The sequence below is a fragment of the Eptesicus fuscus genome, chromosome 11, assembly GCF_027574615.1.
Source record: "Eptesicus fuscus isolate TK198812 chromosome 11, DD_ASM_mEF_20220401, whole genome shotgun sequence".
NCBI classification, from domain to species: Eukaryota; Metazoa; Chordata; class Mammalia; order Chiroptera; family Vespertilionidae; genus Eptesicus; species Eptesicus fuscus.
The window spans coordinates 58,219,370-58,238,779 of NC_072483.1; the positions used below are offsets into that span (position 1 = coordinate 58,219,370).

The 19,410-nt window shown below is 60.9% G+C and overlaps 1 protein-coding gene across 1 annotated transcript in view; it reads left to right on the top strand.

Moving 5' to 3' along the window:
• Positions 1–19,410, top strand: part of KIF1A (kinesin family member 1A) — a 51,144-nt gene that overhangs the window by 5,879 nt on the left and 25,855 nt on the right. Inside the window, exons 7-25 of the mRNA XM_054722793.1 lie at positions 36–113; positions 818–883; positions 1,597–1,614; positions 3,496–3,571; positions 4,246–4,324; positions 5,175–5,317; positions 5,753–5,779; positions 7,113–7,246; positions 8,034–8,113; positions 8,341–8,416; positions 10,525–10,604; positions 11,079–11,185; positions 11,994–12,077; positions 12,512–12,692; positions 12,853–12,925; positions 13,142–13,235; positions 14,198–14,346; positions 14,688–14,866; positions 16,216–16,353. Of these exons, the coding sequence (XP_054578768.1) occupies positions 36–113; positions 818–883; positions 1,597–1,614; positions 3,496–3,571; positions 4,246–4,324; positions 5,175–5,317; positions 5,753–5,779; positions 7,113–7,246; positions 8,034–8,113; positions 8,341–8,416; positions 10,525–10,604; positions 11,079–11,185; positions 11,994–12,077; positions 12,512–12,692; positions 12,853–12,925; positions 13,142–13,235; positions 14,198–14,346; positions 14,688–14,866; positions 16,216–16,353 (1,862 nt within the window). The remainder of the gene's footprint in view (positions 1–35; positions 114–817; positions 884–1,596; positions 1,615–3,495; positions 3,572–4,245; positions 4,325–5,174; positions 5,318–5,752; positions 5,780–7,112; positions 7,247–8,033; positions 8,114–8,340; positions 8,417–10,524; positions 10,605–11,078; positions 11,186–11,993; positions 12,078–12,511; positions 12,693–12,852; positions 12,926–13,141; positions 13,236–14,197; positions 14,347–14,687; positions 14,867–16,215; positions 16,354–19,410) is intronic.

Sequence of the window (19,410 nt, forward strand, 5' to 3'; positions counted from 1 at the left end):
GGCATCTTCTGCAGTTGACACATTTGCCTTTTCAGGTGAGCAAAATCAGCCTGGTGGACTTGGCTGGGAGCGAGCGGGCTGACTCCACAGGAGCGAAGGGCACGCGGCTCAAGGTAGGGGCCCAACCGCCATGCCCATGGAGAGCAGCGGGTCCCCTGCTACCCCACTCAAAGGCGGGGTCATGTCTTCAATCCTGGCTTGTTCCAGGTGGGCCAGGCAGAAGGGCTCAGCTCCTCTTGGGGTTGGAGGGAGGTATTGGGGCCACCCCCAAGGGTGAGCCTGGGTGGGTGGGTGGGGGGGCACAGGTGAGGAGATGGGAGAAGGTCAGCAGGCAGACAACCTGGCAGGAAAGCTGGGCCCTCTGTGGGCCCCCCAGCACCTCGCTTTCCCACCAGGGGAACACAGGCTGCGAGGCAGCTGTGGGAGGGGCAGTGAGCTGGCCGGCCATGGTCCTGAGGGGATACCTTCTGGTCAAGCAGTCTTGAGTGTCAGGAAAGAGAGGGTTTGTTTTCCTGAGTCCCCCTTTGGTCCCCACTGTTACCTGATGGATGGGATGGGGCTCTGGACATTTTTCCAGGTGGGGCATGTGTGAGGTGTTCCTAGGATTTTTTCTAGGAAGCTCAGTAGAACCCTGGGCAAACTGCACTCCCTGCCCGGCCAGGTGGGCCTCTGATTGGTCTCCTGTCAGAGGCTCCCATGCCCTCTAAAAACCTAAAGGGTCAACAGTCCTGGCTGGGTGGTCTCAGCCCACCCCACATGGGTCAGGCCCCAGGCTCCCGAGGCTTCCTAATGTCCGGACCATCTTCTCCACACACAGGAGGGAGCCAATATCAACAAGTCCTTGACTACACTGGGCAAGGTCATCTCTGCTCTGGCTGAAATGGTGAGCTGGTTCGGGCTTCTAGGACTAGGCTGATGGGACAGACCATGGAGGGGCTGCTCTGTCCTCCTTTCCTTGGGGGATGCTGGGAGCCTGTTGGGGTTCTAGGGAAGCCCAGAGATATGGGTGGGGTGTCACTAGGCTACAGATGGAGTCACTTCCTGAAGCCTCAGTGTCCCCACCTGTAAAATTGGGGTGAGCTGTATTCCTCCCAGGGCCCTTCGGAGGGTCACCATGAGCTTTGGTGAGCTTGTTGGCTGGCATCCTTCTGGGAGGGCAGTGCTGTGTCAGCTCTGACCTCAGTTAGCCCAACCCAGGCCATCCTCCAGGAGGGAGCCCATGGCCCTTGGAGGTGAGGGACTGGGTTTGATGGGCCCCATGGGGCAGGCAGTATTGCCCACTCACTAAGACACCCAGGCCTTCAGCCAGGGATGGGCAAATCTCCGGAGACCCTGCCCACCTCTGAAATGGTTGGTGGAGGGACGGGCTGATGGGTGACAGCAGCCTGAGAGGCTGCACTATCGTTTGGTCTGACTCTCGGGCCCAGCTCAGGGTGGCCAGCAATGGCCAGGTGGCGAGTGGTAGACGCCTGGCATGTGCTCAGGCCTTTCCTGCTCCTTTGCCCCTTGGAGCCAGCCCGTCCCCCTCTCCTCACACACCCTGGGGCCCCAGCCTCGCCCCAGGTCCTCAGGCTCTTTCTGTCTTTTCCTTTTCAGGACTCTGGGCCCAATAAGGTGAGCTGCTTGCTTCAGTTCCGGGGGGAAGTGTCTTCAGTTCTTGATGGGGAGGGGCTAGAAGCAAACAGTGCCCTTAGCTCAGGCTACCCTCGCGAAGGTTGCGGCAGTAGAATTCACCCCTTCATTTGTGCACTTAACCAGCAAACACATAGCGCCCAACTCTGAGCTAGGCCCTGAGCTAGGAGAGCAACGCAGGCCTTCTGGGGCCGGGGCAGTGCAGGAGGCAGATAATAGACAGGAATAGAAAAGTAAAGATATAGGGGTGGGCGAAAGTAGGTTTATAGTTGTGAGTGTGTGAAACAGTTAGTAAAGCTATCGTAATAGTCATAACCTGCATGTCTTTTTCCATACGAACAACTGTGTTGACCTTCTAGATATAAGACGGTGCAGGCTGGAAGGCCGAGGAGAGGGAGGGCGGTGGGTGGTTCTGGGAGTTGCTGAGCATGGCAGAGCAGGGGCCGCTGGTGGGTGGACGGGCACTGGTGAGGGAGCAGCAAAAATCAAAGGCGAAGTAATGATTGTAGGGCATGTACTGTGGCAACAAGGACAAACGTGGCAGAGATTCAGCATCAGGAATTAAATAAGTAAAGAAAAGTAGGAATGGAGTTTTTCACCCACCAAGTTTCCAAAGGAGAAAAAGGAAGCCCCAAGTACTGACGTTTTGGAGTTCAGACCCTGCTCACAGAGCCGGCCCAGCGCTTCTGAAACCCCTTTGACAGCGTGTCTTGAAAGCTTTCGCCCTTTGTCCCCTGAGCGTTGTGGAGCTCCTCGTGGGGATCATCCTAAAAAGCAATGACGAATGTGTTGGCCCCAGAGAAATGGCCCGACCCCTTGCAGGGGCACCTGTGTGTATCCATGGGAGGGGCTCGGGGGCAGGGGCCGTGTCCACTGGCCACTACGGGGGCTCCACAAATACTTTTTAAAAAAATCCTCTCCCAAGGATATTTTTCCATTGATTTTTAGAGAGTGGAAGGGAGGGAGGAGGGGTGGGGAATAGAGACAGAGAGAGAGAGAGAGAGAGAAACATCGATGTGAGGGAGACACATCAATTGGTTGCTTCCTGCACATGCCCTGACCGGGGCCAGGAATTGAACCCAAGACCCTTTGGTCCAAGGGCTGATGCTCTAATCACTGAGCAAACCAGCTAGGGCCACACATACTTCTTAAGCACCTGTGCACATGAAAGCTGACACTGGAAAGTAACTGAATATTCGTGATTAGTGGAGTCACTACGTCAGTCACGGCGGGTCCACCGAAGTGATTCTTGCAGCCGTTATATGGGCTGGAGTCCATACTTTGAGTGGATTGGCCTTACTAGAGGAATAAAGAGCCACTGGAGTAGACAGTGTGGAGGGTGCTTCTTTCATGGGAGGGAGGGGACAGGTATGAAAGCAGGGCTTGCAATCTGGCTTCTGAAGGGAGGTGGGAAGCGTGATGGACATGGAAGGTGAGTGCTGTGTGGAAGGGAGCAGTAAGCTGTGGGGCTGGCGGAGGCCGAATGCCACACTTCACAGGGGGGGCCTTTTATTTCAGTCAGCAGAGCCACTGCTGGTGTTTGAGGAGGGGGCTCAGATGGGCCCTTCTGACAGGGAGGAGGGCGATACACCAGCCGTGACATCAGCACGCCTGGGCTCGGGTCCGGCTGTGCGACCCAGACACGGTGGGGATGACAAGGGAGGGACCCAAGAGATGTGCAGCAAGTCGCTGATCCCAGCCCTGGGGGAGGTGCCTGGCGGGCACCCTGGGTCCAGGTGTGGAGAAGCCTTAGAGCTGGCCCAGCCCTGCCCCCCACGGCAGCCTTGGCTTTGGGGACCACCCTGTGCTTGCCCCTCCTCCTCCATGAGTTCAGGGTTGACCTTGAATGTTCCTCCCGCACAGAACAAGAAAAAGAAGAAGACAGATTTCATTCCCTACCGAGATTCTGTGCTGACCTGGCTCCTCAGGGAAAACCTGGGTGAGGACTAGTGGGTTCGCCCAACCCTGGGGTTCTAACTCCCAGCCTGGCCCACTGCCCTGTCTTCCTGCCTGGAGGGGTGCCCAACCACCAGGAGGCCTAGTACCTTTCTGGCCCACGACTGAAGTGAAGCTGGGGGGTCCTTCCAGAGGGCCTGGGACAGTGGCCAAAGGAAGGTTATTGACAGCAAGGGTGGGGAACCAGGGTGGTCCACGGGCCACAGAACCCACCCCTAGACCAAGTACCCACTCCTCTCTGGGCCTTGGTTTCCCCTTCTATGACAGGGACCTGGGACTCTTCTTGCTGGGCTTTGGGGAGCTGCCATAAATCACCCCTTCTCCTCTCTGCCTGAGTTCGTAACCAGTAGCAATAGATGGGGAGATGGAGACTGAAATGCCTCTCACCCAAATCTAAACTCAGGGGTCCTCCCCAGCTGGGGAGGTTGATGCCTAGGGAGATGGACTGAGTTTTGGGCTGGCCTGATGAACACAGACAGCAGGATCCCCGGCCTTTCTCGGCTGCATCCGAGAGCCCCTCTGTGCTCACCCAGTTGGCCCATGATTCTGTTTACCTCTCTGAGCTCAGCCTCCCCAGCTGTAAATGTAGGAGGGGACGGCGAGGGGAGAACAAGGCAGTGGGCTGGCCTTCTGCACGGCCTGGTCTTCTTCCCACAGGTGGGAACTCGAGGACAGCGATGGTGGCAGCCCTGAGCCCCGCAGACATCAACTACGACGAGACCCTGAGCACGCTGAGGTGTGTTCTTGAGGGAGGCGGGCCCTGTGCCCCAACCAGGCTCGGGTGGGAGTGATCCCTCCCTGCCCAAGTCAGGAACACCTGTGAGAGGGGTGCCACTTGGGGAGATCATTTCACCTGGGACTCCTTGAAGTTCCAATGGCTGTCAGGGGTGCCTGGGTCTTCACGGGACCTGTTCCATCCCCATAACCCTTTGGGGTACACTTTGGGGCTGAGAGTGGCCAAGGGCCCCTGTGCAAACGACTAGGAGAGCTGTGCTTGTGGGCTGAGCAGCTTGCAGCCTCTATCAGTCCTGAGAGCCACTGCATATCTTTAATTAGCAGAGGGGTGAAGGTGTGTCTTAAAGGTCCCTCTGGCTGCAGGCGGGTGCCCTTGTGGGGAGCCCGGGCTCCTGCCCTGCAGGAGGCTGCCTAGCAGCCAGATCAGCATCTCAGGTCCTTTTGACTGAGCACCACTTGTATTAAAGAGAAAAAGGACATAGGGACACGCTCCCATCTGTACCTACGTGTGCATTTGCTGTGCAAGGCTCGGGCTCAGACAGGCAAACACGTGGATGTTCTCACATCCCCCACGGGCTCCCTCTACCCTGGAACCGAGGCCCAGGAGCCAAGGCCTCTCCACAGGGAGAAGATGCCACCTCATCCCTTCTCCTCCTGGGGCCTAGGTTTCCCTAAGTGGGTAGCCAGGGCAGGGTGACCCCACCTGTAGGTCTCTGGGAAATGGCCCCAGTGATACCCAGTGGGGTGACTCCTTGCTCTGCCCAAGCCCCAGGCCCTTGCTCTGCACCCCCACCCCCCAACCCTTGGGCCTGCCGGCACGGGCACAGCCCACAGCTCCCTCTGCTGCCCAGGTACGCGGACCGGGCTAAGCAGATCCGCTGTAACGCCGTCATCAATGAGGACCCCAACAACAAACTGATCCGAGAGCTGAAGGACGAGGTGACCCGGCTGCGGGACCTGCTGTACGCCCAGGGTCTTGGGGACATCACTGACAGTGAGTGTCTGTGTCCGCCTATCCTGGGCAGGGTGACCAGGCTGTGGGTTCCCAGGGACCTCCTGGGCCAGCCTGGCCTCCCTCCTGGGATTCCCTCCCGGACTGGGGTGGGTCAGGCTGCCATTGAGTTCCCTCTGACCCAGTCCCCGCCCCTGCCTTGTTCCTGGTAGAGCTGCCCTGGGTGGGAGGCCTGGGCTCTGGCCTTGGCCTGGGGGGACCGTGGTTTGGGTTTGGTGCTGGCCCAAGCAGGCCAGAGATGGTCTCCCCAGAAGCCATGTTGGCATGCCACGGGTGCTGGGGTCCCTGTGTCCCCGCTGAAGACCAGAGCTGCCTTCCTGATGCCCGGCCTGGAACAGGCAGCCCCGGACTCAAAACAAACCTGTTCTTCTGTTTCTCTGTCTCTCCTCCCTCCCCCACGCCTCCGCTCCCCCTTAGCCAACACTGTGCCCGGAGGACCCAAATGTGTGTATCCCCTTGCTGCTCTCTGTGCATCCTTGCTTCTGCCACCTGCCCTCAGGGTGTGGGGCAGCCCAGCGGGAGGGGCGAGGCCCAGGGACAGCAGGGAGGGGCAAGCTCACGCCCTCTTTAGGGGCTGGGACAACAGCCCTCTCACAGGTGCCCTTCTGGTAGATTTGGGGTCACATCCCTGTGTATATGAAGCACCAGGGAGGCAAGGGGCTGCCAAGGCCTCTTCAGACTATCAGTGTCTGGGCTCAGGCTCCTGGCCCCCCTGTGCCCCCAGAGGCCTGGGGAGTCCCGAGTGTCAGTGCTGGAGGCCCGGTCCATCCCTGGCTCCGGGCTCCGACCTCCCTCGGGCCCTTCATGCCCCAAGGTCCTTTCCCCCTGGAAATGCCAAGAGTGATTGCTGCCAGATCCTCCCAGCCTGTGACCCCTGCTGGCCTTGGGCCTGGTCCCCTGAGCAAGGGCACAGTTCAGTGCCTCCCGACTCCAAGGGTGGAGGGGCTCTCGGCTTCCCCGGTACCCTGTGCTGTCCCGTTTGCTGCTGCTTTGCTCCACGTCTGCTTCTGCCAGGAGGGGCCTAGGGGTGTCATAGCACCAACTCTGGGGCCTTCGGGGCCCTAGGGGGCTCCCTGGGTGCCCAGTGCTGGGATACTCCATGCTCAGAGCAGCCTCTCGGGGGTAGAGGAGTAGGGGCTTCCTGAAGGGTCCCACAGCCCCCCTCCCCTCCAGGGGTGGACAGCACAGCTTGACCCCGAAGCTCAGAGATTCATTGTGGGCCAGGTGAGGGGTGGGCAGAGGGGGCGCCCACAGCAGAAAGGATGAGCATTAGCGTCAGGGCCCAGTGACAGTGAAGGGAAGTGGACAGGGCGGGAGATGCAGGGAGGGCTGGAGGAGCCATGGAGCTCACGCAGCTCAGGTTCAGAGGCTGCAAGGCAGCCTGCGTGGCACGGGTTTGGCATGTAGGTGCAGGGAAAGCAGAGAGGCCTTGGCCCAGGGCAGGAGAGTGAAGCGAGGGGCTCTGGGGGTCCTGGTGGTGCTGTGCTGCTGCGGGGGGTGGGAGGGGTGAGGGGGAGGGAGGAGGGGCGGGGCCCATCGTGTGGGGTGACAGGTGGCCTTGCATGTGTTGCCTGGCGCCTGGCAGCTGCGCCTCACTAATAGTTTCTGCTTTCTGCCTTCTCTTCGCCCACCTCCCAACTCGTGTCTCTTTTCTCTCCCTCCCGTCTGTCTGCCCCCTCTCCCTCCCTTCCTCCCGTAGACCTGTCCGACCTTGACAACAATTACCGTAACTGTGGCTGGGCGGAGTTGAGTCAAGCCCCTGACAATCTCTCCACAGTGACCAATGCCCTGGTGGGCATGAGCCCCTCATCCTCGCTCTCGGCCCTGTCCAGCCGCGCGGCCTCTGTGTCCAGTCTGCACGAGCGCCTCTTGTTTGCCCCGGGCAGTGAGGAGGCCATCGAAAGGCTGAAGGTGAGGGCAGGGCCAGAGTGGGCACCAGGCCCTGGGAAACTGAGCTTGGAGCCGTGGGCACGGGGCCTCGCCTCCCAGGGCGGCCCCCTCCTCTGGGCCCTGGGCCGAGCCCGCTTGTTAAAGGCAGGAGGTGAGGCAGTGCCCCGGGCGCCCCCTCCATATGTCACTGCTCTCCACCCAGCACCACGGGCCCTCCTTCCTGACAAGGGTGGTTGGGTGTCCTGGGGGCTCTGCCTCCCCTCTTGGGTATTCTGTGGTTGCGAGCCTTTGCCCTCTGGTCCCCTTGTGTCCACAGTCACTCCCTCACCCCCTGCCATGAGCCAGGCTGGTTTTAGGTTTTCTGTCCTGTTTTCCTGGGTGCAGGCTGAGCCCAGACCTTGGAGACTGAAGGGTTTAGGGTTCAAAAGTCCAGATGCCCGACTCCAGGCTGGGGTGGGGCCTCATGGGGCAGGGGCTCTCGGCATAGGCCCACATGGGGTGGGGGCCCACCTGGGTGTGGGGTCCACCAGGGTGGGGGGCTGGAAGCAAACAGGAAGTGTTGATAGCATCTGTGCATCAGAACCACCCCCACGTCTCTCCCTCCTGGGTCACTGTGCTTTTTACTCGTTCCCTGGGCATGTCCAGAGGAAAGCACACAGTTTTGAGCTCACACTACCCCTCAGCCCTGGATCCTTCAGAAATCAAGCTTCCAGTGTGGACCGGGCATTGGGGTCTTGGTGCTCTGCAGACCTGATCGTCTCCCCTCTGCCTGGCCCCTGACCTCGCTCTGCTCTGTGTCCTCCCCCAGGAGACAGAGAAGATCATAGCCGAGCTCAACGAGACCTGGGAGGAAAAGCTTCGGCGGACGGAAGCCATCCGGATGGAGAGGTGGGTGGTGGGGACACAGGGCCAGCACAGCCCTGCGCTCCAGCCCTGGGCCCCGACAGACCCATCCTCTCTCACCTGGTGACCCCTTAACTCACTGACCAGATGGGTCACTGTCTGGGCTCTGCCTTGGACTGTGTGGCCAGAGCACCACTGGCTCCCGGTCAGTTGCGGGGAGGCAGGTCCTGTGGCCTCTTGAAGCTTGAGCTGACCCTCACTCTTCCCTCCAGGGAAGCCCTGCTGGCCGAGATGGGCGTGGCCATGAGGGAGGATGGCGGCACTCTGGGTGTGTTCTCTCCCAAAAAGGTAGGAGCAGGTTCCTGTTTTGTGGGGCCCGGCTTGAACAGGCCTGCGCCCCCTGCAGCCTTTGAGGGGTCTCACTCCTCTAGGAGTGGGAGTACAGCAGGGGGTCCAGGCACTGAGGGCCCACACCCACCACAGACAGGCCCTCCCTGTGTGAGACCCAGCCCCCCTCCTGAGGGCGGGGCATCCCTGTAGCCTTGGGGAGTGGGCTGGTGTGCTCGTCAAGGTCAGGGTGACACTGGGAACCAGACTCCGGCTAGAGACCTGAAACACGTGTGGCTGGACCCTACCTGGAGCCGGTGCTGCCCACAGACAGGGAGGGGCCGGACACGGGGCTGGGAGTCAGCGCCCTCTCAGAGCTCAGCCAGAGTGCTTGCTCACCAGACCTAGTCTTAGGCAGGGTCTCAGGGTCTGCCAGCTGGGAGCCCTCCAACGGAGACCCCCTCCGATGCTCAGATGGAGCATTTGTGGGGAAGTCTCTGATGATTCTAGGTCCCTGACACCGCCACCCACCCCAAAGATTGCCAGATCCTCAGAGCCCTTAGGAGCAGAGCTCCAAGCCAGGAGGCCTCCCTGGAGGCAGTGGTAGTGGCTCTCCAGGCCCTGCCCCTGCCACCTTGTTGGTGAGGAGGCACCTGGCCTCCTCCCACAGTGCAGCCCCCTGTGGTCGGCTTTTCACCCCAGCTTTGTTTGGGGCGAATGGATTCTGTGTTTGCCAGTCTTTGAAGCCCCCGTTGAGCCATTGGGGGCCCCAAGGGAAGAGGAACCAAGGGCACTGGTATGGTGGGCTCCCTGGAACGGGACCAGGCTTCTTGGGCTTTTGCCCCCACACAGCCCAGGCTGGGGGACAGTGCATGCTGAGAGGCAGGAGGGAGGGGTGTTGGGGGGACCTGGGACAGAGTAGGGAGCAGGCAGTGCCTTGATGGGGTCTTACTTCACATCCCTTCTGGAGAGGCCTTGGTTTTCTGGAGTGTGTTGTTCCTGGGCTGTTTCAGACCCGGCTCCTTCTTGGAGGGGTGGGGCGCCCCCAGGCTGGCTTGTGTGGAGCTGTGGGTGCAGGGGCCTCAGGGTGCTGGGTGCCCTGCAGTTCTTTGGCTTCATTGGTCGCCCTGGGTATGGAGGACAACCCTGGGGACCACTGCAGACACCTCCTCTGAGAACCACAGTGTTCTGGGACTCTGGGTCCCCTCACTTAGCCCAGCAGGCGAGCACAGCCCTTCCACACACTCCTGCTCCGGGCTGGGCTGGCTGGGGGTGGTTTGTCCTGGAGTCTGATGACCAGGTCTTCACAGCCCTGCACAGGCGCGTGAGTGGGGTGTGGAGGGACTTACTGCTCCGGGTGGTGACAGCTTGCCCCAAGGTGTCAGGTGGGAAACTGAGGAGCAGTCTCAGCCGCTGCCTGTTGCAGGACTCTTGCCCAGGACACAATGTGGTGGTTCCTGCGCTGAGGGCCCGGGGGAGAGCATCAGAGGAATGGAGGTGGGGCGTCGGGCCCCCGTGGGCAGAGCCTGCAGCAGCTGCCCTGGGACAGAGTGGAGCAGGGAGTCCAGGGCAGTACTTAGACAGGGGCCACTGGGGGGAGGTGGCCGCCTTGGCTTTGGACCATGTTCTGCTAGACCATGGACAGGAGAGGCATGGCGGGGCGGGAGGGGGTGTCAACTGGGGTGGAGACTTTCCCAACCTCTCTGCTTCCAGCGGCCAGGGTCTGAGGCCTTCTTGGCCAGAGTTGTAATCCTTGCTTCAGGTACCCACTGGAGCCCTCGCTCCTGGGTGCCCACCACAACTCCAAGTGCCCCTGGGCCCTTGAGTGCTGAGAGCTGGGCTTCCAGTCCCCCCTGAAGCCCAGCTCCCCCTGAGTGCCAAGGCTGAGCCCCCACCCAGCCTGCTACCTGGCTGTCCCCTCCAAGTCTGTGGAGTCCCCGTCAAAGGCTCTTCCTCTGGGAAACTTTTCATGTGTCCTGTCCTCCCTGCCGAGCTGGAAGGATGCTGTGTCCCCCGCGAGGCCAGGCCCAGGGTTGGTGGTGGTCTGGTGCCCAGGGAGAGAGGTCAGGTGGGCAGCCAGTGCTGGGCTCCTGCTCCCTGCAAGACAGGTGACCCTCCTCTCTCCCTAGACGCCGCATCTTGTCAACCTGAACGAGGACCCGCTGATGTCTGAATGCCTCCTCTACTATATCAAGGATGGGCTCACCAGGTGGGGCGGGCTCACAGGTGGGGCGGGCTCACAGGTGGGGTGGGCTCACGGGTGGGGTGGGGCGGGCTCACCAGGTGGGGCGGGCTCACAGGTGGGGCGGGCTCACAGGTGGGGCGGGCTCACGGGTGGTGGGGGGCTCACAGGTGGGGCGGGCTCACAGGTGGGGTGGGCTCACAGGTGGGATGGGCTCACGGGTCGGGGGGGCCTCACAGGTGGGGCAGCAGTCGGGGTGAGGGCCCATCCATGCTTCCTGGAGATGATGCTCTGGCTACTCTGGGCTGAGTGGCTCTCCCAGGATTGGCTGTATTTGGGGGTATTCCATGTGCCCCCACTCATGTGCATCTTGGGTGTTTCCCATTAAAACCCAGGTAAGTGTCCCTGGAGGCTGCAGGGGAAGTGGGGAGGGAGCCAGCGGGTGGCATCCTGGGTGCCCTGGTCTGGTCACTGATGACTGTACTCCCCTGTTCCCCACAGAGTGGGCCGTGAGGACGGGGAGAGGCGGCAGGACATCGTCCTGAGCGGGCACTTCATCAAGGAGGAGCACTGTGTCTTCCGGAGCGACTCCAGAGGCGGCAGTGAAGGTATTGCTCCTCTTCACCCCCACCCAGTGCTGCTGAGCTCCGGTCAGCCCAGCATCACCTCCCAGATCCCTGGTCAGTCCTGGGAAGCCTCTCCTGTGTTGGTGTGTTTTGGGCTGATCCTGGGACAGTGAGCCATGAGGAGCCAGCCAGGTGGAGGGTGGAGAATTATTTCTGGACCACACTTTCCTGCTGTCTGTGGAGCGGCCACCAGCCCGTTTCCCCACCTGTCCGCCGTCCGTCCACACGGCCTGTCTTGGGTGTGATGTCTGGGGGAGCACCTGCTGGTCAGAGTGTTGTTACAGTGCCTGCAGCCCCCCAGCTGAGGGCAGGTGTCCAGCCAACCTCTGGGCCGCACACGGTGGCCGCCACCTGCTGTATAACTGGGACACTTCAGGGTGGTGCCTCAAACAATATTGGGGACATTGGCTCTCCCAGAATTCTCTGTCCCCAAAGCCTGCCCTCCCCTGAGTGGGTGGGCACAGAGCCCAGAGAGGCTGCGGGACTCCTGGGGACATGCTACCCACCTGGAGAGCCTGGCAGGGCTGGTGGTCAGCCCAGAGCAGCCTCCTGGCTCTTTGACAGGGTGCCACTCTCCTCATCTATTAATCAGGTGTGACCCCTCGGCTTCTCTGAGGCCCCAACAAGGTGCCACTAACAGTTCAGGCTTTGCTGGTAGCAAGGAGGAGAGTGGTGGTGGGGCTGCACATGGGTGCCAGGTGAGCAGAGCCCTGCAGGTAGCTGGAGGGCGTGGCACTCACAGTGACAGCCCCTGACAGTCTTTCTGTCTGTCCCCCTATCTGTCCTGTAGCCGTGGTGACCCTGGAGCCCTGTGAGGGGGCAGACACCTACGTCAATGGCAAGAAAGTCACGGAGCCCAGCATCCTTCGGTCAGGTACAGCCAGGCAGAAGGCCCGTGCCACCCTCTGCCGGTGGGGCCAGTCTGCTCCCAGGGCTGTGGGCATTCGGGAAGGCAGAGCATTGGCTCGAGGTGCCAGACTGGGAGGAGAGCCTGGCATCGGGGGGCACCATGGAAAGGATGGGACGTGGGGAAAGCCCGGGACTGCACTTTGCAAACATCCCTGGCTACAAAAGGGGAGGGGCTGAGAGGGTGGATTTGGGGCAAGTGAGGAGGCCCACTGAAGTCTGGGCCGGGGGCGAGCGGAGCAGTTCCACAGAGCTGAGGAGCTGGGGGTGGTTCCTGGGGTGGGAGATGCTGGGAGTCTAATTCAAGGAAGGGACTGCTCCCCCTTTTCCCTCTCCTCCCCGCCATCCGAGGCCACCTGAGGGTGCAGGTCCCCCTAGTTCAACCTGGCTTCTGTCTCTCAGGAAACCGCATCATCATGGGAAAGAGCCACGTGTTCCGGTTCAACCACCCTGAGCAGGCGCGGCAGGAGCGCGAGCGCACGCCCTGCGCGGAGACCCCCTCAGAGCCTGTGGACTGGGCCTTCGCCCAGCGTGAGCTGCTGGAGAAGCAGGGCATCGACATGAAGCAGGAGATGGAGCAGAGGTGAGTCTGGCTGGGAGCCTCCCCTCAGGGCCCATGCTGCTCCCACTGCACCACATCCCCCTCCACCCAGTCACCCACCCCTGCCGAGTCACCCATCCCCACAGAGTCACTCACCCCCACAGTCACCCACCCCCACAGTCACCCACCCCTGCTCTTGCAGGCTCCAGGAGCTTGAGGACCAGTACCGCCGGGAGCGGGAGGAGGCCACCTACCTGCTGGAGCAGCAAAGGCTGGTGAGAGCGGCACTCCCTGGCCCCCAGGCCCCTCACGATGCCTGGGTGGGGTGAGCCGCCTGGGTGGGGTGAGCCAGGTCCCTGTTGTGCAAACAGCCCTACTCTCCACTGCCCCAAGCCATCGCTGTGTTGGTCCGTGCCTGGGCCCACTGGGCAGGCCCGGGGCCCACAGCTTGAGGGGCCCAGCTGGAGTAACAGTCCCTGCTTCTGTGCTAGGACTATGAGAGCAAGCTGGAGGCCCTGCAGAAGCAGATGGAGTCCAGGTACTTCCCAGAGGTGAACGAGGAGGAGGAAGAGCCAGAGGACGAAGGTGAGGGCTCCCCGACCTGGTGGTGGACAAGGCCTGGGCCTCAGGCTAGGGAGGGGTCTCCAGGAGCATGCAACCCCCAGGGCACTTCCTGGGGTCAGTTGTTCTGCATCTTTGCCCTGGGGTCCTGCCTATTCCTTGGGAAGAGGCCTTGTCCCCGGGAGGCAGGATTCAGGGAGATTGTTGCAGCAGGAAAGCACTCCACAAGCTGCACACGCGTGTGCAAACACATGGGGTTCTGGAGGCAGCAGCCTGGACCATGGGGAGGACGGTGAGGGTGTCCTGTGTCCACTCACCCCTGTGCTACCACCCAGAGGCTGGTGCTCCCTCCGGACGAGGTCACTGCTCCACACCTTGGGACTCCCTTTCTGGTCTTTGCTTAGGTGGCCTATTGGCTGCCCTCATGGTGCTGTGGGGCCCAAAGGAGGCCATGGCGTTCACGTCCTGCTTGGCCTCGGGTCTGCGGGTTAGCACCTTTGTGCAGATGTGATCTTGGTTTCCCCTTGTCTGGACTCATCTACCCAATGAGGGCCCTTTGAGCTCCGAAAGGCAGGGCTCTAGGTGGGAGGAGTTGCTGGGAGGAGGGGTTGAGCCTGGGAGCATGGACTGGCCCTTTCTGGGCCCTTCTTGGTGGAAAGAGGGCGTGAGCTGCGAGAGGGTGTGCAAGGCAGTCCCCGTCCCCACTGCTCCCCCACGTGGCGGTGTGCCTGTCATTTCCTGCTGGCCCCTCAGTCCTCACCCAGCTTCAGTCGGACTCAGGACGGTGCTCATGCACTGCCCTCCGTGGGGCCCGAAGAGCCTTTCCTATTACTTGGCTCATACCACCTCTTCCTGCCAGTTTCCTTCTTTCCGAGCACCCAGAACAGTTAGGCTGAGATTGGGGACCCAGACACAGAGCCCCTGGCCCCGACCCAGAGCAGGATGTTGTGACGTGGCCTCGATGACCGTGTGGCCCCTCCCCACAGTCCCGTGGACGGAGAGGGAGTGCGAGCTGGCGCTGTGGGCCTTCCGGAAGTGGAGGTGGTACCAGTTCACGTCGCTGCGGGACCAGCTCTGGGGCAACGCTATCTTCCTCAAGGAGGCCAACGCCATCAGCGTGGAGCTCAAGAAGAAGGTGGGCCCCCCAGCTGTCATGGAGGGAGAGTGTCACCCCTCCTGCTTACAATTGGACTTGACACTGGGCTCCTCTGCTCCGGGCACGGTGGAGTGGTGCTGCCCGGCCTGGGCCCCTGGGGGGCGGGGGGGGGGGGGGTGGAAGGGAGGCAGGGAACTGACCGAGGTGATGTGGCTCCCGGCTCAGTAGGCAGGCAGGTGAGCAAGTGTAGCCCTCTCCGGTGGTGGGTGGGAAGATTCCCACGTGCGGCGTGATTATGGAAGGTGGGAAGGAAGCCCTTCCCGGCCCCTGGCTCCCGCCCACCAGGGGCCTGACGGGTGGTCATCTTGTGCCTGTCACAGGTCCAGTTCCAGTTTGTCCTCCTCACGGACACACTCTACTCCCCACTGCCACCCGACCTGCTGCCCCCAGAGGCTGCCAAAGACCGAGAGACGCGACCCTTCCCCCGCACCATCGTGGCTGTGGAGGTGCAGGACCAGAAGAACGGGGCCACCCACTACTGGACGCTGGAGAAGCTCAGGTGTGGCGGGTGGCGGCGGAAGTGGACGTTGGGGATGGGGAACCATCCAAAGGGAGGTGGACACCGGTCCGTGCAGCTTTTCCTCCTGTCTTAATCTCTTTGAAAATCAGAAGCAAACAGTGACTGAGACCCAGCCTCACCAGGGCCCGGTTCTCCCTCCACCAATGCAGTGGAACGTGTGGTGTGTCTTTATGGAGGAGGCTGATGGGAGCTGTAGGGAGGTGGCACAGGATGGGCACGCAGGGCCTGAGAGGCCGGGAGGGGACTGCTGGGCCTGCTACAGGTCCACCTCCTTGGTCCCCACAGGCTCACTGTGACGTGTGCCCTGCCCTTAATGTATAAAGGTGGCCGAGACACGACAGGTCAGTGCCACCGAAGAAAAGTTTAATGTCACTCAGTCCCTAGAAATGAGAGGAATGCCAGAGGGGAGCACAGGATGGCAGAAAGGAGGTAGGATCGAGGGAGAGGCCTCAGCCATGGCCCTACTAGGTTTTCATGGGCAAAGCAGGGCGGGGTGGACAGCGAGGACAGGGCTGCCCCTAGGTGCCTGGTATCTGGCCTTGGGCTGATGGAGCGCAGGGGCACTGGCTGGGTGTATGTCAGCTAAGGGGGTGGCTGTGTGTGTGTGTAACTCACCCCCAAAGTGTTTGCTGTCTGAGAATTGGCTGGCCCTGGGAGGGGCATCCTCCCCAGCCAGCAAGGCCCCAAAGATCATAATACAATATAATTAATATAGCACACACGCACACTCACAGACTCTCACTCACCTTTCTTGTTTGGCTCATTCACACACACACACAGACAGTGATCCCCGCCCCCGCCCAGGCACACACACTCACACTCAGCCCTCCTCCCCTCCCAGCTGCAGGCTGATGTTTGGATGAATGTCCACCCTTCATTCATTCATGTTACAGCTGAGTCCTAGAGAGAAATGGTTGCATTTTTTTTCTTCCTCAACTTGTGGGTTTCCTGGGGTAGTAATTTTTAAAATATCATTTTCTATATCCTATCACCAATTTGCCCTTTATTCCTGGAGCATCCTGAGGTCCCCATGCCAGCTCCCCTTGGTATTCTCTCCCCACTTTTCTGCCCCTGCTAAGGGTTACCTCCCTGTCGCTGGTTTGCAGCTATCCTGCCTGCTTGCCCCACCTTGCTGTTACCTGGCCAGAGTTGGGAGGAGTTAGTGGTGACCTCGTCTGTTTACCTGGAAGTCCTTTGCTCAGTGACCGATTTTGAGGACCTCAGAGGTCTGTCAGGAAAGCAGCTTGAGCCTCAGAGAACCCTGAGTCCCAGAGGAGGCGAGCAGTGCGGCCGCTGCAGAGCCCACACTGACCTCTGCACCCCTGCAGGCAGCGCCTAGACCTGATGCGGGAGATGTATGACCGGGCAGCCGAGGTGCCCTCCAGCGTCATCGAGGACTGTGACAACGTGGTGACTGGCGGAGACCCCTTCTACGACCGGTTCCCCTGGTTCCGGCTGGTGGGCAGGTGGGCACCTCCCTCCCTCCCTTCCTGGGCTGAGACAGAGCGAGAGAGCGTGAGAGAAAGAGAGAGAGAGTGTGAGAGAGATTGAGATAGAGAGAGAAAGAAAGAAAGAAAGAAAGAAAGAAAGAAAGAAAGAAAGAAAGAAAGAAAGAAAGAAAGAGAAAGAGAGACTGAGACTGAGAAAAAGACAGAAAGAGAGAGCTTGAGATTGAAAGAGAAGAGAGGGCAGTGGGGGTGGGAGCCTCCCAAGGCAGGGCCCCGACTGGCCCTGCTCCCATCCTGACTTCTCAGCCCTGGTCCTTCCTGGTCTGACCGCTGTTATTTAGGGGACCATGGAGGGCTTCCAGCATTGTCCCCACACCCACTGTGGGGTGTGGCCACCAAGTCACCCGGGTCCACGTGTGTGAATGTGTGAGGCTTAGTCCGACTTTCCGGGTCACCTGGCGGCTGTGGTGGGAGTGGGGGCGCAGGGCCGTGCCACCCAGAGCCTCAGTCCCAGGCCTCCTGTCCCTGGTTTCCTGGCCTGGGTCTGCGCCCAGCCCCTCGCCCCGCAGGATGGACATGGTGTTCAGAGGCCTCCAGGTGGCCAAGCACATGAGGTCTTCACATGACCTCAGCCACACCAGGGCAGGATCACTCCGCCGGTGCTTCCAGGACCTTCCGGAACCTTCCACTGACCAACCACACCTGCAGTTTCCTTCTGAGCCTGGGACGGGGTGCCCTTTCGGTCCTCGTCTTTGAAGGCAGTTCTTGGTGGTCTGTGTGTTTGGTTTGGGTGTAACTGGAAGCCCCTGCCCCTGTGTGCCCTGCGCGAGGCTGGTGTTAACTTCTCTCTGTCTTGTCCTACTAACCTCAGTTCAGTCATCTCTGGCTGCAGCAGCTACCCTCTTCTCAACACGTGCATGAGCGCGCGCATGGCTGCTCTCACCCCCTCCCCCACCTCCTCGAGCCCCGACTCCGACGCCACCGAGCCTGCGGAGGAGCAGAGCCTGGGGGAGGAGGAGGAGGAGGAGGAGGAGGAGGAGGAGGAGGAGGAGGAGGAGGAGGACCTGGAGGACGACGTCTTTCTGGAGCACGCGCTGTGCCACGGCCGGGACCCGTTTTACGACCGGCCCCCCCTGTTCAGTTTAGTAGGAAGGTTGGTGAGGTCGAGGACAGCATGCTGGGAAGGAACCAGCTCTTTTGCACAGGAGCACTGCTGTGGGCACAATTTGATCGCCCTCAGGGCGTGACCATGGGCCAAGGGGCTGGCCTTGCAGGAGGGCACCTACATTCTTGAAGCATGGCCGCCAGCTCCGTGCAGGCGGGAACACACTTCAGAGAGGGCCTAGAACCCGGGAGGTGGCCGCTGGACCTTAGGAAAAATCCCTGAGCAGGACCCCACAGGGGACATTTGGAAAGCAGGGGGCAGGCTACCCTCAAGGCCCCGTGGTCCTGGGGATCAGACCCGCCACCAGTTCAGGCAGCTTCCCCACCCTCCACTGTTGTCCTAGCAGAGCATGCAGGAGCTGTCCCGCAGGGCAGGGAGGAAGGGCTGCGCTCAGGCAGTGGAAGGACCTCCCTCAGAAGTGGGGGCCCTGCAGACCCTGCCTCTCTCTGAGCCTGTCTCCATCTAAAGGTGAGGACTGTTTGTCCTCTGACCTCCCATGCCATCATGGCCAAAGACACATGGCCCTGCACCCTCACAGGAAGTGCCCTTTGCAGAGAGGAGGCCGATGCTGTGTCCTGGGATAAGAGAGGCTGAGGTCAGGCAGATACAGCTGCCAGTCACATTTGTTTATCATTGTGGAATGGAAGCCTGACTGGTGAAAGAAAGACCTAGAAACCTCCTGTGGGAGAAGAAATGCAGCTCATGAAGCAGCTGAACTTACATGTTTACAGTATGAAAAGGTGTGAGATGGTTTTAGCAGCAGCCGATTCTGAGTTGGAGAGTGCTTCCTTGAGCCAGTCCAATGGAGGTTTTGGAAGCCTTGGCCTTGAGCGCCAGTACTGACAACCGTGGGCTGCAGCAGCCTCAGAGAGTGGGGTTCACACTGATCCTCTTGGAACGAAGCAGGTTGCCATGGGCACACATCCTGGATTTATTCTAATTAGGGTCCCTTGAGGGACATGCTGGCCTACTGGATAAAAGCATGTGGCTCTCCCTCTGAGACGCCTGGGCTTCGGTCTGCAGAGCCCGAGAGGTAGTAGAGCCTTAGAAAGCCCAGCCACTAGGGCCGGGCCCTCTGGCCTGCTGGGCCCAGGAGGCACTCAGGTGACAGGTAGGCATGGGACAGGGCACAGGGGAGCGAGGACTCGGGGAGAAACGGGGTGTGGGTTCTTGCAGTCTCGGCCAGAAAGAGCTGGGTCCTTCCGGCACTTCCCCGTGTGGATCTGAGATGTCAGGAAACAACCAAACCAAAGCAAAGCCGCCCCTGAGAGGCCGGCCCTGCCTGTGGGCGGTCTGCGGAGGGCTTCTTTTGGAACCATCCTGATCTTTTTGTTTGGCAAGAATTGGCTTTCCCCCCCGCTCAGCAGCTATGTGGGCCGGGCCTCGAGAAGGACCCGGCTGTGTTTTCCTCTGATCCTCTGGTAGCTGCCGGCTCTCTCTCCAAAGCTTAAGCAGAATTGGGGCACTCACTCTCATCTCCCTTCAGAAAGGCTTTCCTGGCCCAGCATGCATCTTTGCACCTCACCAATCTCGTGGTCAGCGCTGCCTCCTCCCTCCCGCCACACAGCTCTGGCTCTGCGTCTCTGCCACCTCCTCTCTCGGGGCGGGTTTCAGCCTGCTTCAAGGTGTGCTCACCTCCGTGGACAAGGCCCCCAGCCTGGGCCTTCCTTGTCCCGACCCAGGCTCCCTACCCAGGCCCAGGGTCCGCCCCCCAGGGGGCCTCTCCCGTTGGCAGTCTGGGGTGCTGGGTGAATTGGGGGGATGGCTGACCAAGCAGAGGGAGTGTTTCCCCCTATAATCCTCTCTGCCCAGACCACCACTCTGAGGAATTGGGGAGCGGGGGGCAGGGAAGCCGCACAGGGGAGGGCAAGGGAGGGAAGGGTCCCAGGAAAGGAGGGACTGGGTGAGGG